Here is a 24,811-nt window from a genome sequence, read left to right as displayed (position 1 = left end):
GATTACTGTGGACTTGAGGAGCAACTGTGACCCAAAAAGATGCAAGAGAAGCGAAATGTTCAGATAATAGAATGGAACGACCTGGACAAGAAAAAATTCTACTGTATTGGGGCTGTTATGGCTCTGTCACTGCGGCTTACGGTATACCCAGCCGCACTGATCCGGACAAGACTTCAGGTACAAAAGGGGAAGAGTCATTATCTCGGCACTGTTGATGCGTTCTTTAAAATCCTACAAGCTGAGGGTGTACGAGGACTTTACAGAGGCTTTCCACTGAACACGTTGACCCTGATCTCTGGCCAAGGGTACATTACTACTTACGAGCTGGTACGTGTGTACGTGTCCGAGTACAGCAATAGTAACGCCATTAAGTCGCTTGTAGCGGGAGGCGCAGCGTCGCTTGTGGCACAGAGCATAATCGTGCCCATTGATATCATTTCTCAGCACCTGATGGTGGCGGGCCATGCAGGGAACCTGGGCAGGTTCAAGCTGTCGTCAACTGAGGGGAAATACAACCGAGTATTCGGACATACACAGGAGGTTATCACTCAGATTTTCAGGATTGACGGACCAAAGGGGTTTTACAGAGGATACCTAGCCTCCTTGATGACATACATTCCCAACAGTGCGGTGTGGTGGCCTTTCTATCACTTCTATGCAGGTATGTGAGGCTATAGATCTCTCCTTGTCATGTCCTTAGCTGCTACCATTCCACCTTATAAACATACTGGAAAGAGTTTTTTTTAACAAACTGTGTAACTTGGTATTAGTTTATTTATCAGTTACAAGTAAGGCTTACATTAACACTGCAGTGAAGTTACTGTGAAATTCCCCGAGTCACCACACTCCGGCACCTGTTCAGGTCAAACTTTACTTTTAACTTCACTTTACTACATTACTTTTCATCAGAATGAATGTAATAAAATCGAAAACAACTCCTGCTCTTCAGCAGGGCGGCACGGTTCAATTCCCAGTTTGGGTCACTGTCTGTGTGGAGTCTGCACATTCTCCCTGTGACTGCGTGGGTTTCCTCCGGGTGCCCCAGTTTCCTCCCACAGTCCAAAGATGTGCGGGTTAGGTTGATTGGCCATGCTAAATTGTCCCTTAGTGTCAGGGATATTGGCCATGGTAAATACATGGGGATAGGGTGGGGAGCCTCAACTGCTTCACTGGGCAGGGAATTCCACACATTCACAACCCTTTGTGTGAAGAAGTTCCTCCTCAACTCAGTCCTAAATCTGCTCCCCCTTATTTTGAGGCTATGCCCCCTAGTTCTAGTTTCACCCGCCAGTGGAAAACAACTTCCCTGCTTCTATCTTGTCTATTCCCTTCATAATCTTATATGTTTCTATAAGATCTCCACTCATTCTTCTGAATTCCAAAGAGTATAGCCCCAGTCTACTCAGTCTCTCCTCATGAGCCAACCCTCTCAACTCCAGAATCAACCTAGTGAATCTCCTCTGCACCCCCTCCAGTGCCAGTATATCCTTTCTCAAGTAAGGAGACCAAAACTGTACACAGTACTCCAGGTGTGGCCTCACCAGGGGTCACTGCCTGTAAATAGATAGATAGATACCCTACAGTGCAGAAAGAGGGCCTTCGGCCCATCGAGTCTGCACCGACCACAATCCCACCCAGGCCCTATCCCCATATCCCTACATCTTTTACCCACTAATCCCTCTAACCTACACATCTCAGGACTCTAAGGGGCAATTTTAGCATGGCCAATCAACCTAACCTGCACATCTTTGGACTGTGGGAGGAAACCGGAGCACCCGGAGGAAACCCACGCAGACATGAGGAGAATGTGCAAACTCCACACAGACAGTTACCCAAGCTGGGAATTGAACCCAGGTCCCTGGAGCTGTGAAGCAGCAGTGCTAACCACTGTGCTACCGTGCCATACCGTGTGTGGAGTCTGCACGTTCTCCCCGTGTCTGCGTGGGTTTCCTCCCATCATCTGAAAGACGTGCTGGTTAGGTTCATTGGCTGTGCTAAATTCTCCCCCAGTGTACCCCCAACATGTTACCTATTGCAATTTACAAAGTCCACGTATAAACCTGTCATATGCTTGTGATATTAGTGTAAGGTAGCTGAGTGTAAAATCCTCTGATTGTGTGCATCTAACCATTGACCCCTTGACTTGTGTCTGTATTACAGAGCAGCTATCAAAACTAGTTCCCAATGACTGTCCTCATCTGCTCCTTCAGGGGATCGCTGGACCAATGGCAGCAGTCACTGCATCTACACTCACCAATCCGATGGATGTGGTCAGGGCTCGGGTTCAGGTGAGAATAATTGTTTTTTTAATGCCACGCTCTGTCTATAGATGTCACTGATAAGGCCAGCATAAATATTGCTAGTTTCTCACGAGAAGCGCTGCAGTCAGTGCGGTGAAAGTGAGAGCTCAAGGATTTTGACCCAGCAATGATAAAGGAACAGTGGTTAAAGTCAAAATGGAGATAGTGTGCGACTTTCAGGTAGTGTTGCCTTTCTGCCCTTATCATAGAATAGAATCATAGAATTCATACAGTGCAGAAGAGGCCATTCGGCCCATCAAGGCTGCACTGATTCTCCGATAGGCCCTTTCCCCCACCCTATTCCTGTAACCCCTCACAATAATCAGCTAACCTTGTCCTTCTACGTTGTGGAACTCAGGGATTTGTGAGGTGCTGCTGAAGGAACCTTGGTGAGTTGCTGCAGGGCATGTGGTAGCCACGACTCCCACACTGGTGGCGGAGAGAGTGAACGTTTAAGTTGGTCAATAAGCTACTTTGCCCTGGATAATTGACACCGGCAACGTCTTAAAACCCAACTTGGTTCTTGTTTTCTTTTTAAAAAGTCAGCTATCAAAAGGAGCTGATATTTTAATATAACGATCACGGACCTCCCCTGCCTGCTTAGTGAGCAACAACACCACTCTGTACACAGAGCAGAAAGGCTCTGGGTTTATTCCCAGTTTGTACAGAGTTACCTAATAGCAGACAAAGGTGAGCTGAAAGGGTTATCCCTGGGTTAAGGAACCATTCAGGGCTTCTCTTGCTGTTTGCTATTGTTTTGGCTCCGTCCTGTCTAGTGATCAACAACAGGTTGTTCTGGCCTTGACACCTGCCGTCAGGGAGATAAAATCCAAACAGAAACCTGTTCTATCAGACTCTGCAAATGAGAGTGTTTACAAGTTGCAGATCTCACCCCAGGATTACAATTTCTGTTGCAATTTGTTATTGTGAAATGACGTTGCCCAGACGTCCCGTTATCTCAACAGGTCTGGCAGCATCTGTAAGGAGAGAAAAGAGCTGACGTTTCACGTCCAGATGACCCTTTGTCAAAGCTTCGACAAAGGGTCATCTGGACTCGAAACATCAGCTCTTTCCTCTCCTTACAGATGCTGCCAGACCTGCTGAGATTTTCCAGCCTTTTCTCTTTTGGTTTTAGATTCCAGCATCCGCAGTGATTTGTCCCATTACCGCCTATGCTTTGGTTTAATTTTTAGGGGGAAAAGTACTGGTCCCCAACATTTCAGTAACTTTTGAAACATGTCTTTTTCAAAAATCAAGGATGCGTACTGGACGCTTGTGAAATGCAATGCAGTGCCAAACATGACAACAAGACTAATTTAAACATGTTCGGAATCAGCCCTTGGTCGTCCCGCATTCCCGTTCGCAGGAAGCTTGGGTGATGGATTTGATTATCGCCTTGATGCTGTAAGCACAATCGGCAGGATTTGAACGTATGTTGGAAAATCCCGATAGATTTCAAATCCATCAGTTTGACTATTCGGCTGTAAATGCAAGGTGCTGATGCTCTGAATTGCATTCCCTGGAAATGCAGTCCTATTACTGGCATCGTGGAACTGCCATTGTGTATCCTCTTATTGGCCATTCAGTAGGGTGGCACGATGGCACAGTGGTTAGCACTGCTGCCTCTCAGAGTCAGGGAGCCAGGTACGATTCCCGGCTTGGTCACTGCCTGTGCGAAGTCTGCATGTTCTCCCCGTGTCTGCATGGGTTTCCTCCGGGTGCTCCGGTTCCTCCCACAGTCTGAAAGACGTGCTGCTTAGGTGCGTTGGCTGAGCTAAATTCTCTCTCAGTGTACCCGAACAGGCGCCGGAGTGTGGCGACTAGGGGATTTTCACAGTAACTTCGTTGCAGTGTTAATGTAAGCCTACTTGTGCCACTAATAAATAAACTAAACTTTTTAAACAGTGTTGTAGTTGAACATAGATTTTCTATTTTAAAAGTAGGAAGAATGGATAAGTAATTTGAGCATTTCTTCATAGAAGGAGATGGCAGTGTAGTGGTAATGTCAATGAACTTGTAATCTAGAGAGCCAGGCTAATGCTCTGAGGACTGGCAGCTGGTGAAATTTAAATTTAATTACTAACATTTGGAACTGAAACCTAGTCTCAGTAATGGTAATCATTAAACCATTATTTTAAGGGTAACACGGTGGTTAGCACCGCTGCCTCACAGCACCAGGGACCAGGTTCAATTCCGGCCTTGGGTGTCTGTCTTGTGTGGAGCCTGCACGTTCTCCCCGTGTCTGCGTGGGTTTCCTCCGGGTGCTCTGGTTTCCTCCCACAATTGCCCCTTAAGGTCCCATGATTTGTAGGTTATGGGGATTAGTGGGGTAAATATGTGGGGTTATATAGGGTTCGGGTCTGGGTGGGATGTTCTGTTGTAGAGTCCATGCAGAGTTGATGGGCTGAATGGCCTACTTCTGCACTGATTCTGATTCCACTTTTACCAGGGTTCAAAGGCCTATAGGCTCGATTTTCCGGCCGCACTCGCCCAAAGACCGGAAAATCCCGCCCGAGGTCAAGAGACCTTTGCATGGTCCTGTCCCGTCCTCTACAATTCCCATAGCGGGTGGGACAGGAAAATTCCACCCTATAACCTGAAATCTTATTGCAGAGAAAAGGGCAGAAGCCATTTAGCAATTCAATCAACTGTATTCATTGGAATTAATCCCCTTGTGGGACTGTTTGCTGGAGCAGTTGGGGAGGTTTTTAAATGAATATGCTGGGGATGGGAACCTATGTAAGGAGTCAGAGAAGGAAGGAGCAAGGACAAAAACAAAAGGTAGAAAAGGACAGAGAAACCAAGGACAAAATTCAAACAGGGCTATAGAGAAAAATATCGGGAGCAAGGCAAATAATATTAAAAAGACAAGCTTAAAGGCTCTGTGCCTTAATGTGCAGAGTATTTGCAATAAAGTGGATGAACTAATCACACAGATAGCGGTAAATGGGTACAATATAATTGGGACTACGGAGACATGGCTGCAGGGTGACCAGGGGTGGGAATTAAATGACCCAGGGTATTCAGTATTTAGGAAGGACAGGCATAAAGGAAAAGGTGGTGGAGTGGCATGGCTGGTTAAAGAGGAAATTAACATAATAGTGCGAAAGGATATCAGCTCTGACAACGTGGAGTCTGTATGGGTAGAGTTGAGAAATACCGGAGGGGGACAAAAAACATTAGTGGGTGTCATATATAGATCCCCAAACTGCATTGGTGATGTTGGGAATGGCATTAAATACGAAATTAGAGATGCATATGATAAGGGAATATCGGTGATCATGGGTGATTTTAATCTGCACATAGATTAGGCAAATCAAATTAGCCTCAATGACGTAGAGGAGGAATTCCTGGAGTGTATACGGGATGGTTTTCTTGACCAATATGTGGAGGAACCAACTAGAGAGCAGGCCAGCTTAGACTGGCTACTGGCTTGGGAATCATTGCCAATCTAGCTGTACGAGGCGGACTTATCCCAGGGGCCTGATAGTCTACATGGAGTATTTAAGGAAGTGGCTGTAGAAATAATGGATGCATTGGTGGTCATCTTCCAGGATTCTATAGACTCTGGAACACTCCCTGTAGATTGGAGGGTAGATAATGTCACTCCAATATTCAAAAAGGGAGGTAGAGAGAAAACAGGGAATTTATAGACCAGTAAGCTTAACATCGGTAGTGGGGAAAATTCTCGAATCCATTATCAAGGACTTTATAGCAGAGCATTTAGAAAGCAGTGGCAGGATCAGACAGAGTCAGCATGGATTTATGAAGGGGAAATCATGCTTGACAAATCTGTTGGAATTCTTTGAAGATGTAACTAGTAGAGTTGACAAGGGGGAGCCAATCGATGTGGAATACTTGGACTTTCAGAAAGCGTTTGACAAAGTCCCACGTAAGAGATTATTGTGCAAGATTAAAGCGCATGGGATTGGGGGAAGTGTATTGAGATGGATAGAAAATTGGTTGGCAGAGAATAAACAAAGAGTAGGAATTAATAGGTGCTTTTCAAATTGGCAGGCAGTAACTAGTGGGGTGCCACAGGGATCGGTGCTGGGACCCCAGCTATTCACAATATATACTAATGATTTGGATGAGGGAACAAAATGTTACATCTCAAAGTTTGCAGATGATACCAAGTTGTGTGGGAGGGTGAACTGTGACAAGGATGCAGAGATCCTTCAGAATGATCTGGACAGGTTGGGTGAGTGGGCAAATCAATGGCAGATGCAGTATAATTTGGATAAATGTGAGGTTATTCACTTTCAAAGCAAAAACAAGAAGGCAGATTATTACCTGAATGGCTGTAAATTGGGAGAGGGGAGGGTGCAGAAGGACCTGGATGTCCTTGTACACCAGTCACTGAAGGTAAGCATGCAGGTGCAGCAGGCGGTAAAGAAGGCAAATGGTGTGTTGGCTTTCATTGCGAGAGGTTTCGAGTACAGGAGCAGGGATGTGTTGTTGTAATTATAAAGAGCCTTGGTGAGGCCACACCTCGAGCATTGTGTGCAGTTTTGGTCTCCTTCTCTGAGGAAGGATGTTCTTGCTCTTGAGGGAGTGCAGCGAAGGTTTACCAGGCTGATTCCTGGGATGGCAGGACTGATGTATGAGGAGAGATTGACTAGGTTAGGATTGTTTTTCTTGGAGTTCAAACGAATGAGGGGGGATCTCATAGAGACTTATAAAATTCTAACAGGACTAGACAGGGTAGATGCAGGGAGGATGTTCCCGATGGTGGGGGAGTCCAGAACCAGGGGTCACAGTCTGAGGATTCGGGGTAGACCATTTAGGACGGAGATGAGGAGACATTTCTTCACCCAGAGAGTGGTGAGTCTGTGGAATTCATTACCACAGGAAGAGTTGATGCCAAAACATTGAATGTATTCAAGAGGCAGCTGGATAGAGCACTTGGGGCGAATGGGATCAAAGGTTATGGGGAGAAAGCAGGATTAGGCTATTGAGTTGGACAATCAGCCATGATCGTGATGAATGGCGGAGCAGGCTCGAAGGGTCAAATGGCCTCCTGCTCCTATCTTCTATGTTTCTATGAATTCCAATTAGCCACTCGAAGCTCCCTGTAGCTCCATGGCTGAATAGATGGAAGAGTTGTGGTTGAACCAGGTCAGGATGATCCTGGCTCTAATTCCTGTCCTGTGCTGTTAGCCAAACTTAGCTGCAGGAGTGCGGATCCTACAACTGATGTCTGTGGGGAGAGGAGGGCACAAACCAGAGCTGCCACTTCACTTACCCATCACTGATTTCCTCCCTTTGAACGGGCTGCTCTGAATCTGAAATGGCCTCCACAGTCGAATAGCCTGCTGGCACTGATTCCTCAGGGTGGACTGTAAAGAACGTCACCATGGATCAGGTAGTCTGGAGTCACTGCTATTCATTGCTCTATAATGACACACTAAGCACTGCCTTCAGAAAGTGTCAGATAACAAGAGGAAGGCCACTGTTTTGTCAGTCTTCACAGAGCTTAAAGCTGCTTTCATATTTATCCAACTCCAGGTCATAAGAACATAAGAAATAGGAGCAGGAGTAGGCCATCTAGCCCCTCGAGCCTGCCCCGCCATTCAATAAGATCATGGCTGATCTGAAGTGGATCAGTTCCACTTACCCGTCTGATCCCTATAACCCCTAATTCCCCTACCGATCAGGAATCCATCTATCCGTGATTTAAACATATTCAACGAGGTAGCCGCCACCACTTCAGTGGGCAGAGAATTCCAGAGATTCCCGGTATTCTCAATCTATCCTCTGAAATGTTATCTGCTTTCAAAATGCCTTCTTGCAGAGGCTGCTTGATTTTCAAAACAGCATTTAACCTTGCAGCGTAGAGCGTTCCCTACATTGCCACTGGGACCACCCATGGTTCTTTGCTTTCCCTTGCTAATCTCATTGACAGCTTCAGTAGCATTCTTATGAATGAGAGAGAATTGTGGGGGAAAGCTAGTGGGGTCATTGACAATTAATATTCAGGAAGATTCCGTAAACTTTGGTGTTCAGGCAGCGGATTTGCCAAATGACTTTCAAGGTCAGCACATCAACAGTTTGCAATTGAGCCTAAACTGAAGATAAGAGGGTATGCTGGATTGGATATGCCAAGACACTCTCCCCTGTGCAATTCTTAGAACACGTAAGATTTGTTGGAAGGAGTTACTGCAGCCCATTCACCACCTTGACCACCCATTCTCCCTAACACCATCGCACTGTGTGCACTCTCTGCAGATTGTACCGCAGGAACTTTTCAGGATTCTTTGACAGCATTTCCCACAACAGTATCCGCAGCCTCCTGGAAGGTCAAGGGCAGTAGGAAGAGTGGAACCAACATTACCTCCAAGCCACACGCCATCCTGACTCAGACCCATATTGTTGTTCCTTCATTGACGCTGAGTCAAAATCCAAGCACTCTTTTCCGAACAGCACTGTGGGTGTACCTACAGCAGTGCTGTTCGTAAAGGAGTGCTTGGATTTTGACTGGAGTGGTTCAAGAAGGTGCCTCAATGTTAACTAGGGATACATGATAAACAGTCCTGCCAGTGATGCCCATATAGAACCAGAGAATCACTACAGTGCAGGAGGAGGCCGTTCAGCCCATCGAGTCTGCATCGACCGCAATCCCACCCAGGCCCTAATCCCATAATCCCACATATTTACCCTACTAATTCCCCTGACACTAGGGTCAATTTAGCATGGCCAATCAACCTAACCAGCGCATCTTTGGACTGTGGGAGGAAACCGGAGCACCCGGAGGAAACCCACGCAGACACAGGGAGAATGTGCAAACTCCACACAGACAGTGACCCGAGGCTAGAATTGAACCCGGGTCCCTGGCGCTGTGAGGCAGCAGTGCTAACCACCATGTCGCCCTAATCTTTGGAGTGTGGGTAGAAACCAGAGCACCCGGAGGAAACCCATGGGGAAAACGTGCAAACTCTGCACAGACCCAAGACCAGAATCGATCCCGGGTCCCTGGTGCTGTAAGGCAGCAGTGCTAACCACTGTGCCACCTGAGAAATGATTTTAAAATAACATATTATCTAGATCAAACTGAAAATATCGTATCGTATGGGAAGTTAAGACTGTTAAAGAGCAACCAGGGTGATCTCCAAACTCTAATCTCAGGAGGAAGGTTAAGTAGTTCCCTCCCCTTGGAAAGAGGTTAATGAGGGAAGATGCCATTTAAATATTGGTCTGTTTCTCTCATTGTTTTAAATGAGGATTCCATAACTGGGGGAGTGAGTAACATTGAGAACCAAGTGACAGACAAGGGCCGGAATTCTTTGGCCCTTCACGCCGACGGGATTCTCTGGTCCTGCCGGCATCGCACCCCTGTCCACGGGTTTCGTGCCAGCATGGGGTGACGTCAATGGGAATTCCCATTGGCGGCGGCGGGGCCGGAGAATCCCGCGGCTAACAAACAATCGCCACCTCCCACTGGCGGGAAAAACACGGCTGGAAGGCCGGAGAATCGCGCTCAAGGTCTCACAGTAACTTAAAAAGATGCTCGAAGTCTAACCTTAGTGTAACCTATTGACTGGCGCAAGTGTCACCAGGTTACAATTAAGTGAAAGCATGGGGAAAATTTTGATTTGATTTATTATTGTCACATGTATACAGTGAAAAGTATTGTTTTTTGCGTGCTTTACAGCCAAAGCATACCGTTCATAGAGAAGGAAAGGAGAGAGTGTGGAATGTAGTGTTACAGTCATAGCTAGGATGTAGAGAAAGATCAACTTAATATAAGGTAGATCCATTCAAAAGTCTGATGGCAACAGGGAAGAAGCTGTTCTTGAGTCGGTTGGTACGTGACCTCAGACTTTTGTATCTTTTTCCCGACTAAAGAAGGTGGAAGAGAGAATATCCGGGGTGCGTGGGGTCCTTGATTATGCTGGCTGCTTTTCCAAGGCAGCGGGAAGTGCAGACAGAGTCAATGGATGGGAGGCTGGTTTGCCTGATGGACTGGGTTTCGTTTATAACCCTTTGTAGTTTCTTGCGGTCTTGGACAGAGCAGGAGCCATAGCAAGCTGCGATACAACCAGAAAGAATGCTTTCTAAGGATTAGCTTTGTTAAAAAGTTATCCAAATCCAAACTCTGATGAATGAAGTGAGCTCGTGGGCTGGAAGGAGACATGAGTAGAGAACAAGGTCAGTGTAGGGTCCATTCATTCCTTTGAATACACGAAGATGGCACTGGTACGGGTTTAAATAAATTTCTTTTATTGATCAGAACTTAAAATTAAATCATTACAAAAGCAAAAAGAAAAGCGAAAAAGACGAGAGAGAGACTGGCTTCTTCTGCCAGTCCTGTACTGATCAAAACAGAACTCAAAAGCAAAGCTAAACTTAATTAACAACATAGAGCTACAATACATGTGATTCGTTATCTTGTTATCAAAATTGTTTGGCACATGCTGTTTCTAACTTGGAAAAACCGACCTTGCAGATGATGTTTGTGAAAAACTTTGGTCTATAAAAAGCCTTAATGCTTTCATTGTACTTTTCAAAAATGCAGTCAATTTCTAGCTAACCCAGCATGCCTTCTGAGCTTTAAAATGTAGTCAAGTTAACTTTAACATGTGGATAAAAGCCAATTACTGCGGATGCTGGAATCTGAAACCAAAAGAGAAAATGTTGGAAATTCTCAGCAGATTTGGCAGCATCTGTAAGGAGAGAAAAGAGCTGATGTTTCAAGTCAATAGATGCTTTGTCAAAGCTCAGAGCTTTGACAAAGGGTCACCTGGACTCGAAACGTCAGCTCTTTTCTCTCCTTGCAGATGCGGCAGAGTGGTTAGCACTGCTGCCTCCCAGCAGCAGGGACCTGGGTTCGATTCCCGGCTTGGGGTCACTGTCTATGTGGAGTTTGCACATTCTCCCCGTGTCTGCGTGGGTTTCCTCCGGGTGCTCCAGTTTCCACCCACAGTTAGATGCATTGACCCGAACAGGCGCCGGAGTGTGGCGACTCGGGGAATTTCACAGTAACTTCATTGCAGTGTTAATGTAAGCCTTACTTGTGACTAATAACGAAACTTCATGCTGCCCGACCTGCTGTGATTTTCCAGCATTTTCTCTTTGGGTTTAACTTTAAAGTGTAGTCAAGTTATTGAACCCCTACAATCTAGCATTTAAATGTAATTGCATCGGCAGAATTATCTTAAAATGATGCCTTTGCATCAATGGAGTAACACTAGTCAGAAACCCCTTAGAAACACACCGGGCTTTCCCGACTGCAGTAATTTGCTTGTCTCCATTCACCTTTTCTGTTTCAGGTGGAAGGGAAGTCCTCGATAATTAGAACATTTGAGCAGCTTCTGAAAGAAGAAGGTCCGTTGGGCCTGACCAAGGGATTGTCAGCGCGTATCTTGTCGTCAGCACCAACAACTCTCCTGCTGGTGGTTGGCTATGAAACACTGAAGAAAGTGAGCCTGAGGCAAGAGCTAGTGGGAACTAGACACTGGTAGCTTGCCCGTGCGCCTGGATCTAATAGAAACAGATGGTGGCTATCAAGGCACATTGTAAATGTTTCATCATTTTATACATTCACTCACTGTCTGAAATGTTAAACTCCAGTGGTGATGTAGGTGCTACACTGGGGCAAAGGACCTGTCTCCGAGAAAGGAATCCCCCCCCCCCCTCACCCGCCATGGGCATCATCGCGGGCAGGGGTGGAAAACTTGACACACCAGCAAACAGGACTGGAAAATCCCTCCCGCGGTCTCTGATATTCTACAATCCCGAACATAAATCGGGATTGACGCTGGAGCTGGGAATCGAATTATTATGGTCAGTGCAGCTGATGGTGAATATTCTCATACTTGTATTATGGAAACATCCAGAAATTCATTGATAGCTTTTGACTCTCTCGGGATGTGTTGGAGAGGATTGTAGGCTTTATCGCAGAAGCTGCAGCAATAGCAGTTTGATTGGTGATAGTGAAGATGGGTGGTGAGTTCAGAAGAATTCTTGGCACTGTATATGCAAGCACATTTGCCCTACTGAAATTCCTTTTCTTTGCAAGCTCCAAGAGTATTTCAGTGTAAATAACTTAAAGCTGTATTCGCACTGGAAGAGGCTGAATCACTCCCAGCATTGTTACAGACTGGGAGAGCTGCTTTGTACAAACTTCTCAAACTCCATCTTATTTCTGACTGCTGGTGTTTCTGTGCCCCGCAGTATTACTCGGGCGGATCTAATCAGATTTTTGTTTTTAAAAAAAGTCATTCCGTGCTTTCGATGGGAATGACTTTGTATTTATCTGCTGGTTAGTGACGTACTTGTGAGAAAGCAACTCGTGTTTATCGTGAGGCTTTTGCTTCCGACACCGACAAATCAAAAAAAAAATTGGCAACTTCTCATCGACCTCCAGTGACCTTTTACAGGACGGGGGGGGGGTCTGCAGGTAACACGGTCAGAGGGACAGGGTCGTCAGACTAGAGCACTGTAATTCAGTCCTATTTTAAAAGTGAGGCATTTTGCCCTTGCTTCTAATTGCTTCATAAATTCCAGCACCCATGTTTATAAAAGGAAGTACCTGTCACAGGATAATTATACTCCCCTTCGTGTGGTGAAAATTACATAGAATTTACAGCGCAGAAGCACGACAATCTGCCCAGCTGGGTCTATGCAAGTGTTTACATTCCACACAAGCTTCCTCCCACTCTACCTACTTCATCTCGTCCTATCAGCATACCCTTCTATTCTTTCTCCCACATGTACCTATCAGGCTTCATGTTACATGCAGAAAACAGGACATGTTTACAGAAGAATTCCTGATGGTAAAAACATAGCAAAGACATACGGCTCAACATTTTTAGAACAAAGAACAGCACAGGAACGGGCCTGTGCCGATCATGATGCCCAAACTAAACTTAAAAAGAAAACCTTCTACCCTTACTCGGTCTGTATCGCTCTATTCCCCCCCCCCCCCTCTATTCATGCACCCATCCAGATGTCTCTTAAATGTGTCTAATGTGCCTGCTTCCACCACCTCCTCTGGCAGCATGTCCCAGGCACCTACCACTCTCTGTGTGAAAAGCTTCCCCCACGTATCCCCCTTAAACTTTCCCCCTTTAACCTGTGCCCCCTTCAATTAGTTTTCCTCTGAACCATAACCAAGTATAGTCTTGGCTGAAGCAAGGACACTGAATGGGGGAATAAGTGGCCCAGGCCGTGTAGACAATAACTCAGTCCCCATTTTAAAGTCAAAAATGTTGTCCTTAATTTTATTACGGGCTCCTCCATATAACAGGAAGTGTTTATGGAAACTTGTCCCTGTAATTTCCTAGTTTCTCCTCCTTCTCAAAGGACCATACAGCCCACAAGGAGGCCATTCAGCCCATTGTGTCTGTGCCAGCACTTTGAGAGATTCCCACCCTCCCCAACTCTAATTTTTCCCCTTAGCCCCAGAAATGTTCCCATTTCAAATACTTATCTTAATTCCTTCTTGAATCTGCTTCCAATACTCTTGCAAACAGTGCAATCCATACATTAACAACTTCCTCTATTTAAAAAAAACCTCTCGTATCTCCTCCAGTTCTGTTTTAAATCTGGTTACTGACAATTCTACCACTGAAAACAGTAAGGAGAACCGTCAAAACAATTTGTGGTTTTGAACTCTTGTATCTAATCTTCCGTTCACCCTCACTGCTCCGAGGTAAGCAGCCTCAACCTACAAGACTGTAAGAAATAGGAACAGGAATAGGCCATTCAGCCCTTCAAGCCCATTCCGCCATTTAATACGATCGTGGCTGATCTTACTTCCACTAAGTCCACTCTCCTGCCATTTCTCCGTAACCCTTAGTTCCCTTACTGATTAAAAACCTATCCATCTCAGCCTTGCAAATGTTCAAGGATTCGGTCTCCACAGCTTCCTGGGAATTCCAAAGATTCATCACTCTCTGAGGGAAGAAATTCTTCCTCCGATCTGTCTTAAATCAGCAGCCCCTTATTCTGTAGCTCCGCCCTACACACTCCCAGTGAGTGGAGACATCTCCCAACATTTACCCTGTCTAACCCCAGAAGAATCTTATATGTTTCAATCAAATCACCTTATTCTTCTGAACTCCAGGAGATACAGAGCCAACCCGTTGAATCCTTCTCCTTATGAAAGTCCCTCCATACCCGGGATCATCCCAATAAACCTCCTCTGTACTGCCTCCAATAAGATATCTTTACTTAAATAAGGAGACCAAAACAGTACAGTATTCTAAATATGGCCTCACTAATACCTTGTACAGTTGCAGCAACATCTCTTTAGTTTTATACTTCAACCTCCTTGAAATAAAAGCCAGCATTCCATTTGCCTTTCCTATTATCTCTGTACCTGTCTCCCAGCTTTGAGTTTCATGAACAGGGACTCCCAAGTCCCTTTGTACTACAGCTTTCTCCAGTCTCTCTCCATTTAAATAATAATCGGCCTGTTCATTCTTTCTTCCAAAATGAACAATCTCACATTTCCTTCCCACATTGAATTCCATTTGCCAGATTCCTACCCATTGACTTAACCTGTCTATATCTCTCTCTAACCTATTTAAGTCCTCCTTCCAACCTGCCTTCCCTCCCACCTTTGGCCACAATGCATACTGTTCCGTTCTCCAAATCATCAATATATTGTGAAAAGCTGCAGTCCTGGCACTAATCCCTGGGGCCTCTGGTCACTGCCCTCTAACCTGAGAAAGAGGACCCCTCCTCATCATTACTCACTGCTTCCTGTTAGCAGCCAATCCTCTATCAATGCCAGAACATTACCTCCAACACCACAAGCTCCTATCCTGCGTAGTAGCCTTTTAGAGTCATAGCCTTAGAATCAGAGGTTTACAGCATGGAAACAGGCCCTTCGGCCCAACTTGTCCATGCCGCCTTTTTTTTTTAAACCCCGAAGCTAGTCCCAATTGTCCGCATTTGGCCCATATCCCTCTATACCCATCTTACCCATGTAACAGTCTAAATGCTTTTTAAAAGACAACATTTAAAAAAACTTAAAAGACAATTCCATGTACTCGGGTCCCTCATCCCCGCTATCATCCCAGTAAATCTCCTCAGCACCTTTCCAGGACTTGGATTCCTTCCTTCAAGTGAGGTGTTTGGATTTGGACAGAATGCCACTATTGTGGCTGGGACAGTGATCTGTGATGGTTTAGTACAGCTTTCTGATGAGGTGTAGAGGGTAATTTACTCCAAACTCTGATCCCTCCCTGACTTCACTCCCTCCCCATATCTGTAACCTCCTCTAGCCCCACAACCCTCTGAGAAATCTGCATTGCTCCTACTCTGGCACCTTGTTCATTCCCAGTTTCTTTGCTCTGTGATTGCTGGCTGGGATCTAAGCTCTGGAATTCCCTCTTCGATCTCTTTGCCTTTAAGATATTTCTTAAAACCTACCTCTTTGATCAAGCTTCTGGTTTGCCTGATCTCATATCACCTTGTGTGTGGCTCAATGTTAAATTTCCCTGTAAAGCCCCTTAGACCGACTTTATAACTTTTATGGGCGGCACGGTGGCACAGTGGTTAGCACCGCTGCCTCACAGCACCAGGGACCCGGGTTCGATTCCTGGCTTGGGTCACTGTCGATGCAGAGTCTGCACATTCTCCCTGTGTCTGCGTGGGTTTCCTCCAGGTGCTAAAAGTCCAAAAGACATGCTGATTAGGGTGCATTGGCCATGCTAAATTCTCCCTCGTTGTGCCCAAACAGGCGCCGGAGTGCGGCGACTAGGGGATTCTCACAGTAACTTCATTGCAGTGTTGATGTAAGCCAATTTGAGACACCAATAAATAAAATTTAAATAACAATCAAGGTGCTATATAAAAGTTGTTTTTTTTAATTGTTGGCACAGCTGTGGTGAGACTAGCATGTTTGTGTAAGCAGCTCCCAATATAAATGTAGGCAAGTGAACGTATAGTCAGAAATGTTTCAGGAGTACACAGGGTATATGAGAAAGGTGAGCAGGCAAAGACCAGGTGGCTTATTGAATATGTCCCACACTCATGATTCCTGGAGCACTGTAACCAGACTCTCCCTACCTCCCACCCTCCCTACTACCCACCCTCCCTAACGCCCACCCCCACTGCCGTGTAATCCCTGGGAGAGGCACGATGCATCAGAGGCTCAATAATGAAGGTGATAAAAATGGTAACACATCTTGGGAATGGACAGCATGGCCTAACGTCTAACCTATTCTTATTTTGGTGTAGTGTGTCTGCATCCCCCCCCCCCAACCCCCCTCCATCCTCACTGATCCGCCAAGCTTGCCAATCTGCATTTCACCTCATTCATTATTTTATAGGCCAGGTTGCCTCTACATCTGTGCTGTTCTAAGGTTACGAAGACCCAACTTTTCAAGCTTATCTGAATAACTAAGGCTCTTTAAGCCAGAAATCATCGTCTTGAACTCTTGTCTGAATCTTTCCCAAGAGCATCATAGTTCATTATCAGTAGCACCAAAACTGGGCAGCACGGTAGCACAGTGATTAGCACTGCTGCTTCACAGCGCCAGAGACCTGCTTCCCGGCTTGGGTCACTGTCTGTGCAGAGTCTGCACGTTCTCCCTGTGTCTGCGTGGGTTTCCTCCGGGTGCTCCGGTTTCCTCCCACAGTCTGAAAGACGTGCTGGTTGGGTGCATTGACCGTGCTAAATTCTCCCTCAGTGTACCCGAAGAGGCGTCGGAGTGTGGCGACTAGGGGATTTTCACTGTAACTTCATTGCAGTGTTAATGTAAGCCTACTTGTGACAATAATACTCTCTATGTGGTCTAACCAGCTACCTGTTCAGCTTTCAGGATTCCACTCAGTTACATCGAGACAGTTTCAAGCTTTATTAGATTATCACAAAGTTAATCTTAAAAGTGATGATCAGGGTGTGTGGGAGCCTGTTTATTCTGATGTAATTACAGTTCAATCATTTACTGGACACCGTTCTATTATACAGAGTCCACCAACATTGAGCAGCGATGTTTGAAGCCTCGATAAAACCCCTCCAAAAACTGGGACGACTTGTATGCCAAGTGTGAAATCGAACTGTCGGTGAAGGTGGTCACCCTCATTGTCGCTCACCACACAGGGTCTTCCCTGTGTGAGCCGTGACTTAAATAAAGCAAGATTCAAAATCTAGTTTGACTTTATGACTACTGCTTCACGTACAATCTGATTGTCCAGCATCTCCACTACTTTCATCAATAAAGACATTGAATAGAAAGAGGCCGAGGATCGATTTCTGGGCGAACCTGCCTTCAGGCTCATATGCCAACTTTTTGGATGTTCTTGTTCCCACTGATGCAGTAGGGTTACATCTTGCAGCATGACTTTGTAAAAAATTCATTTGCAGTATGTGGGCGTCACTGGCTAGGCCAGCTTTTAAACCCATCCCTAATTGCCCCTAAGATGGTGGCAGTGAACTGCCTTCTTGAACCGTTGCAGTCCTGGTGGCGTAGGTACACCCACAGTGCTGTTAGGGAGGGAGTTCCAGAGTGAGATACCTTGCCAGATTCTCTGAAAGGCCGGTAACTAGATTTCCTTCATCCATTAACTAGTCCTATTTCTTTTCATAGACAAACTCGAGCAGGTTTGTCAGACAAGACCTTTTCTTCCAGAAGCTGTGCTGTGTATCTCTAATGGCCCTTTATCTTTCCGATCATCACCTCAGCCTTACAAACATCTTCACAATGATGGGCATCAGCTTGGTGGACCCGTGGTCCACTAACTCTTCTTGTGTTTGCGGGGGGGCACAGTGGTTAGCACTGCTGCCTCACAGCACCAGAGACCCAGGTTCGATTCCTGGCTTGGGTGGCTGTCCACGTGGAGTTTGCACATTCTCCCCGTATCTGCGTGGGTTTCCTCCGGGTGCTCCAGTCTCCTCCCACAGTCCAAAGATGTGCGGGTTAGGTGCATTAGCCGTGCTAAATTGTCCCTTAGTGTCCCAGGATGCGTAGGTTAGAGGGATTAGCGGGGTAAATATGTGGGGTTACGGGGGTCGGGCCTGGGTGGGAGTGTTGTCGGTGCAGACTCGATGGGCTGAATGGCCTCTTTCTGCACCGTAGGGATTCTATGAACTGTCTTTTTTTGAAAAAATATTTTGATTCAATTTATTATTATCACATGTATTGGGATGCAGTGAAAAATATTGTTTCTTATGCGCTATGCAGACAAAGTATACCATTCATACAGTACATCGGGGAGAAGGAAAGGAGAGGGTGTAGAATGAAGTGTTACAGTCATAGCTAGGGTGCAGAAAAAGATCAACTTAATGCAAGGTCGGTCCATTCAAAAGTCTGATGGCAGCAGGGAAGAAACTGTTCTTGGTACATGACCTCAGACTTTTGTATCTTTTGCCCGATGGAAGAAGGTGGAAGAGAGAATGTCCGGGGTGTGTGGGGTCGTTGATTATGTTGGCTGCTTTGCCGAGGCAGCGGGAAGTGTAGACAGAGTCAATGGATGGGAGGCTGGTTTGAGTGAAGGACTGGGCTTCATTCACGACCTTTTGTAGTTTCTTGCAGTCTTGGGCAGAGCAGGAGCCATACCAAGCTGTGATACACCTGGAAAGGATGCTTTCTGTGGTGCATCTGTAAAGGTTGTGAGAATCATAGCTAACATGCCAAATTTCCTTAGTCTCCTGAGAAAATAGAAGCGTTGGTGGGCTTTCTTAACTATAATATACTTCATTCATAAAATATCTGAAAAAAACGTTACAAACCTCTCAAAGAGGCCATCATACAAAGTGTAATAATAATCAGGTTCTCCACATAGATCATGTCGCACTCTGTCAAAGAAACATCACAGACATTTCAAAATTGGCATTATAAATGGTATTAAAGTTGTTTACCCAGAGCAAGTTGCCCTTTGAAGTGTTTCCACACAATAGCGATGCTTGCAATATTTGGAAAATTGAGGCTAAATGAGTTACCTGAGGGGAACACTTGCTGACTCTACGGAAGAGACAGACAGAGCAACTCCCCCATCTCTTTAATAAAGTTGCAAGATTTTAAATTAGATTCGTATGGGTTATATTCTGTCATGTGGATTGCAGTAAAAAGGTAATTCTACACCTGGTATAAATGAAATAAGGCAACCACCGGGATCGAGTCTCTTTCTCTCGGCTGTAAAGTGGGCGGCACGGTGGGTAGCACTGATGTCTCTCAGCGCCAGGGACTTGGGTTCGATTCCCGGCATGGGTCACTGTGTGGAGTTTGCACATTCTCCCTGTGTCTGCGTGGGTTTCCTCCGGGTGCTCCGGTTTCCTCCCACAGTCCAAGATGTGCGGGTTAGACGAATTGGCCATGCTAAAATGCCCCTTAGTGTCAGGAGGACTAGATAGGGTAAATGCATGGGGTTATGGGGATAGGGCCTGGGTGGGATTGTGGTCGGTGCAGACTCAATGGGTTGAATAGCCTTCTGCACTGTAGCTCTCTATTCTAAATTGGGGGAGGTAAATAAGGGTGAGCTTCAGTATTTTAATGAGTGACTCCTCCCAGCATTACATCTTCTGGCTGCACATGTTACAGATCTCTCCACTTCATGTTAATGTGACTCTTTAATAAAGTAGGGTTGCAGGTGAGACTTGATATACCAGCAATGGGGAGGCAATGGCCTAGTGGTACTATCGCTAGACTATTAACCCAGAAGCTCAACTAATGTTCTGGGGACCCGGGTTTGAATCCCACCATGGCAGCTGCTGGAACTCAATAAACAAAATCTGGAATTAAGAATCTACTGATGACGATGAAACCATTGTCGGAAAAGGACAATAATATCCTTTGGGAAAGAAATCTGCTGTCCTTACCTGGTCCGGCCTCAATGTGGTTGACTCTCAGGTGCCCTCTGAACAAGGGCAACTAGGGATGGGCAATAAATGCTGGCCAGCCAGCGATGCACATGTCCCACGAATTAATAAAAACAATTGCAATGTTGCTGGCTGTTTCTGCAGGAATTGCACTGAATTCTAGTCTTGTTGCGCCTGCTGCTGTATTGGCACCTTGCAGTTTACAGAAGTGAATTGTTAACTCCCCAGTGTTTCGAATCATGGATTGATTTAATTTCTTATTTATTCGATCCAATCCTCCAGTAATGCTGGGCGATTATTTTTAAGCCACTGACAACTCCTTTCCCAGTGAGATATCGTATACCTGCCAAGCAGAGCATCTTAGCTGCAAACATCAATTTGCTGCACGCACATTTTCAGACTGCCTTTGAGCTGAGTTTATCCACTAATTTTATTCTGATGAGGAAAATGCACAGTGGTTAGCACTGCTGCCTTACCGCCAGGGACCCTGGTTCGATTCCCGGCTTGGGTCACTGTCTGTGCGGAGTCTGCACGTTCTCCCCATGTCTGTGTGGGTTTCCTCCGTGTGCTCCGGTTTCCTCCCACAGTCCAAAAGACGTGCTGGTTGGGTGCATTAGCCATGCTAAATTCTCCCTCAGTGTACCCGAACAGGCACCGGAGTGTGGCGACTAGAGGATTTTCACAGTAACTTCATTGCAGTGTTAATGTAAGCCGACTTGTGACACTAATAAATAAACTTTATTTGTCTCCCACAGGCAACGCGCACAGTACAGGCTGTTCAACTGAATGGTGGTTAAATGTTTGATGTATTAAAGATTTGAGTCTTTGGTGATTGATTGTGTGACCATTCCTGAGCTGCTTTAACATTCGCCTGGCTGGCTCACGGTGCACTCTGATGAGATGTTGTTTTCGGATATCGGGACACAGCGCCTGGAATCTTCTGCTCCCGCAGGAGGCGAGGAAGGAAGTGGGAGGACCTGAAAATTGGGCGGGTTGTCTTCAGATTGATACCTGACACCTTTCTGCGTCTACAGGAAGTAAGTTCTTAGCAGAATTGTTTTTAAATTAGTGTCACAAGTAGGCTTACATTAACACTGCAATGAAGTTACTATGAAAATCCCCTAGTTGCCACACTCCGGCGCCTGTTCGGGTACACTGAGGGAGAATTTAGCACGGCCAATGCACCGAACCAGCACATCTTTCGGACTGTGGGAGGAAACCAGAAACCCACGCAGACGCGAGGAAAATGTGCAGATTCTGCGCAGACAGCATCCCAAGCCGGGAATCGAACCCGGGTCCCTGATGCCCTGAGGCAGCAGTGCTAACTATTGTGCCACCGTGCTGCCACCAATCGACTTTCCTAACCTGGCTTCATTATTTTTCGGTTCGTTTATGGGGTGTGGGTATCGCTGGCGAGGCCCAGCATTTATTATTGCCCATTCCTAATTACTCTGGAGAAGGTGCTGGTGAGCTGCCTTCTTAGTGGCACAGTAGCACAGTGGTTAGCACTGCTGCTTCACAGCTCCAGGGACCTGGGTTCGATTCCCGGCTTGGGTCACCGTCTGTGTGGAGTTTGCACATTCTCCTCGTGTCTGCGTGGGTTTCCTCCGGGTGCTCCGGTTTCCTCCCACAGTCCAAAGATGTGCGGGTTAGGTTGATTGGCCATGCTAAAATTGCCCTTAGTGTCCTGAGATGCGTAGGCTAGAGGGATTAGTGGGTAAATATGTAGGGATATGGGGGTAGGGCCTGTGTGGGATTGTGGTCGGTGCAGACTCAATGGGCCGAATGGCCTCTTTCTGTACTGTAGGGATGCTATGAAACCGCTGCAGTTCATGTTTAAGTTTAACCAGAGCACCCGGAGGAAACCCACACAGACACGGGGAGAATGTGCAGACTCCACACAGACAGTGACCCGAGCCGGGAATCGAACCCAGGTCCTTGCACTGTGAGGCAGCAGTGCTAACCACTGTGCTACCGTGCCGCTCACATCCAACTGCTGTTAGGAAAGGAGTTCCAGGATTTTGACCAGCGACATTAAAGGAACGGCCGATGTATTTCCAAGTCAGGATGGTGAGTGGCTTGGAGGGAAACCTCCAGGGTGGCATTGTTCCCACGTATCTGCTGCCCCAGGCCTTCTAGGTGGCAGCAGTCGTGGGTTTGGGAGGTGCTGTTGAAGGAGCCTCGGTGAGTTGCTGCAGTGCATCTTGTAGATTGTATACACTGCTGCTACAGTGCATCGCTGGAGGGAGTGAATATTTGTGGGAGTGGTAGCAATCAAGCGGGGCTGCTTTGTCCTGGATGGTGTCGAGCTTCTTGAGTGTTGTTGGAGCTGCACCCATCCAGGCAAGTGGAGAGTATTCCATCACACTCCTGACTTGTGCCTTGTAGATGGTGGACAGGCTTTGGGGGGTCAGGAGGTGGGTTACTCACCGCAAGATTCCCAGCCTCTGATATGCTCTTAATGACTTCTACCCGCCTCCATTGCCATCGTGGCACCTCTAAAGGGCCTGCTGACATACATCCTGCATGTACTGGTAAAACTATGCGGGCTTCTGTGCCAATCCCGAGATCATGGCTGGTTGTGACCTTAACTCCACATATCTGCACTTGCCACAGATGACACCATACCTTTGTTTCACAATAACACTATTAATCTTAGTTTTAAAATTAACAAAATGAAGGTGGGCTCATTTATAAAGGTGCTTTAACCCTGACTATTCAAGTGGTTTAACCTGCCAGGCATGCCACAGGACATCAGCAGTTAACGATTTTCGTAGCATTCGTGTTATGTACATAGGGCAGCACGGTGGCACAGTGGTCAGCACTGCTGCCAGGGACCCGGGTTCGATTCCCAGTTTGGGTCACTGTCAGTGCGGAGTTTGCACATTCTCCCCGTGTCTGCGTGGGTTTCCTCCGGGTGCTCCAGTTTCCTCCCACAGTCCAAAGATGTGCAGGTTAGATACATTGACCTGAACAGGCGCCGGAGTGTGGCGGTTAGGGGATTTTCACAGTAACTTCATTGCAGTGTTAATGTAAGCCTCACTTGTGACTAATAAATAAACTTTATATACATGTTTATATATTTCATATAAACATCTCCTGGTGTATCTGAGATTTGAACACAATCCAGTGTGACAGGGAAGCGTAAATTCTTGACCTTTGATCTTTATGCTGAGAATAATCCATAATTTATTGACACTCGTTCGACCAGAATTTGGGAATGTCGTAGGAATTTGGAATCTGAGAGTTTTCCCATCTCGGCTGCTTGGTTCACATGTGAACACCAGATGGCAGTCTAACCCTGGTCTGTCTCATTGCTCCCCTCAAGGTAAGCAGTGAGACAGTCCAGGATATATTTCCAAGTCAGGATAGTGAGTGGCTTGGAGGTTTCCCATCCTGACTTGGAAATATATCGGCCATTCCTTCAATGCCCCAGCTTTGCAGAGCCTGTTGCTGTTTCCATCAAGATAGTGTCACAGGCATGTTTCGCAAGACAGTGAAATCCTACCTCTTTGATTTGATTTGATTTATTATTGTCACGTGTATTGGGATACACTGAAAAGTATTGTTTCTTGCGCGCTATACAGACAAAGCATACCGTTCATAGAGAAGGAGAGGGTGCAGAATGTAGTGTTACAGTCATAACCAGGGTGTAGAGAAAGATCAACTTAATGCAAGGTAGGTCCATTCAAAAGTCTGATGGCAGCAGGGAAGAAGCTGTTCTTGAGTCGGTTGGTACGTGACCTCAGATTTTTGTCTCTTTTTCCCGTCGGAAGAAGATGGAAGAGAGAATGTCCGGGGTGCGTGGGATCCTTAATTATGCTGGCTGCTTTTCCAAGGCAGCGGGAAGTGTAGACAGAGTCAATGGATGGGAGGCTGGTTAGCGTGATGGATTGGGCTACATTCACGATCTTTTGTAGTTTCTTGCGATCATGAGCAGAGCAGGAGCCCATACCAAGCCGAGGGAAGGCTTCTTTTAGGAATAGCAGCCCAGAGGAGGTGGGGGATGGAATTGCCTCAGTGTCACTCCCATTGCACTGTGGGTGTACCAACGCTAAAAGCACCACAGCAGTTCAAGAAGGTGGCTCACTACCACCTTCTCAAGGGGCAATTAGGGATTGTCAGTAAGTGTTGGAGGAGGTCTTGTGGCGCAGTGGGGTTAGCGTCCCTGCCTCTGAGCCGGAAGCTCCGGGTTCGAGTCCCACCCCAGGACTTGACGGCCAAGGAAGGTGCGTTCATAGCGCGGCCAAACAGGTTGAGTGTCAACCTGCAAAATCCTTCCAAACACGCCAATGGCTGGCGGTGAGAACGGGAGAGACTCATGTTCAGCCACGCTTGATGTGGAGTGGGTGCCCCCTCAAGCTATAAAGCCCCTAGCGACAGACTAGCGACCAGTTCCAGGAATTACTAACCATGGAAACAGACAAAATCGAGCCTTAGTTAGGCTCCACTTGGAATATAGTGTTCAATTCTGGTTGCCGCACTACCAAAGGATGTGGAGGCTTTGGAGAGGGGGTACAGAAAAGATTTACCAGGATGTTGCCTGGTATGGGGGGCATTAGCTATGAGGAGAGGTTGGAGAAACTTGGTTTGTTCTCACTGGAGCGACGGAGGTTGAGGGGCGACCTGATAGAAGTCTACAAGATTATGAGAGGCACGGACAGAGTGGATAGTCAGAAGCTTTTTCCCAGGGTGGAAGAGTCAATTACTAGGGGGCATAGGTTTAAGATGCGAGGGGCAA

At 46.4% G+C, this 24,811-nt stretch overlaps 1 protein-coding gene across 4 annotated transcripts in view; it reads left to right on the top strand.

Annotated features, from left to right (window-relative positions):
• Nucleotides 1–24,811, top strand: part of slc25a44a (solute carrier family 25 member 44a) — a 352,818-nt gene continuing 328,007 nt past the window's right edge. For 2 of the 4 annotated variants that reach the window (XR_013495690.1, XR_013495689.1), the window contains exons 1-3: nucleotides 1–661; nucleotides 2,161–2,288; nucleotides 11,570–15,802. Coding sequence is in view for 1 of the 4 variants with exons in the window: in XM_078200139.1 (XP_078056265.1) it covers nucleotides 40–661; nucleotides 2,161–2,288; nucleotides 11,570–11,761 (942 nt within the window). In the remaining 3 variants the exon portion in view is untranslated. Of the gene's footprint in view, nucleotides 662–2,160; nucleotides 2,289–11,569; nucleotides 17,529–24,811 lie in introns of those variants that run through there. The other 2 variants (XR_013495691.1, XM_078200139.1) reach the window with 2 other exon arrangements.

Source organism: Mustelus asterias, chromosome 29, assembly GCF_964213995.1.
Source record: "Mustelus asterias chromosome 29, sMusAst1.hap1.1, whole genome shotgun sequence".
NCBI classification, from domain to species: domain Eukaryota; kingdom Metazoa; phylum Chordata; class Chondrichthyes; order Carcharhiniformes; family Triakidae; genus Mustelus; species Mustelus asterias.
The sequence above is the reverse complement of the archived record's forward strand: the minus strand, read 5'-3'. Positions and strand labels throughout refer to the sequence as shown.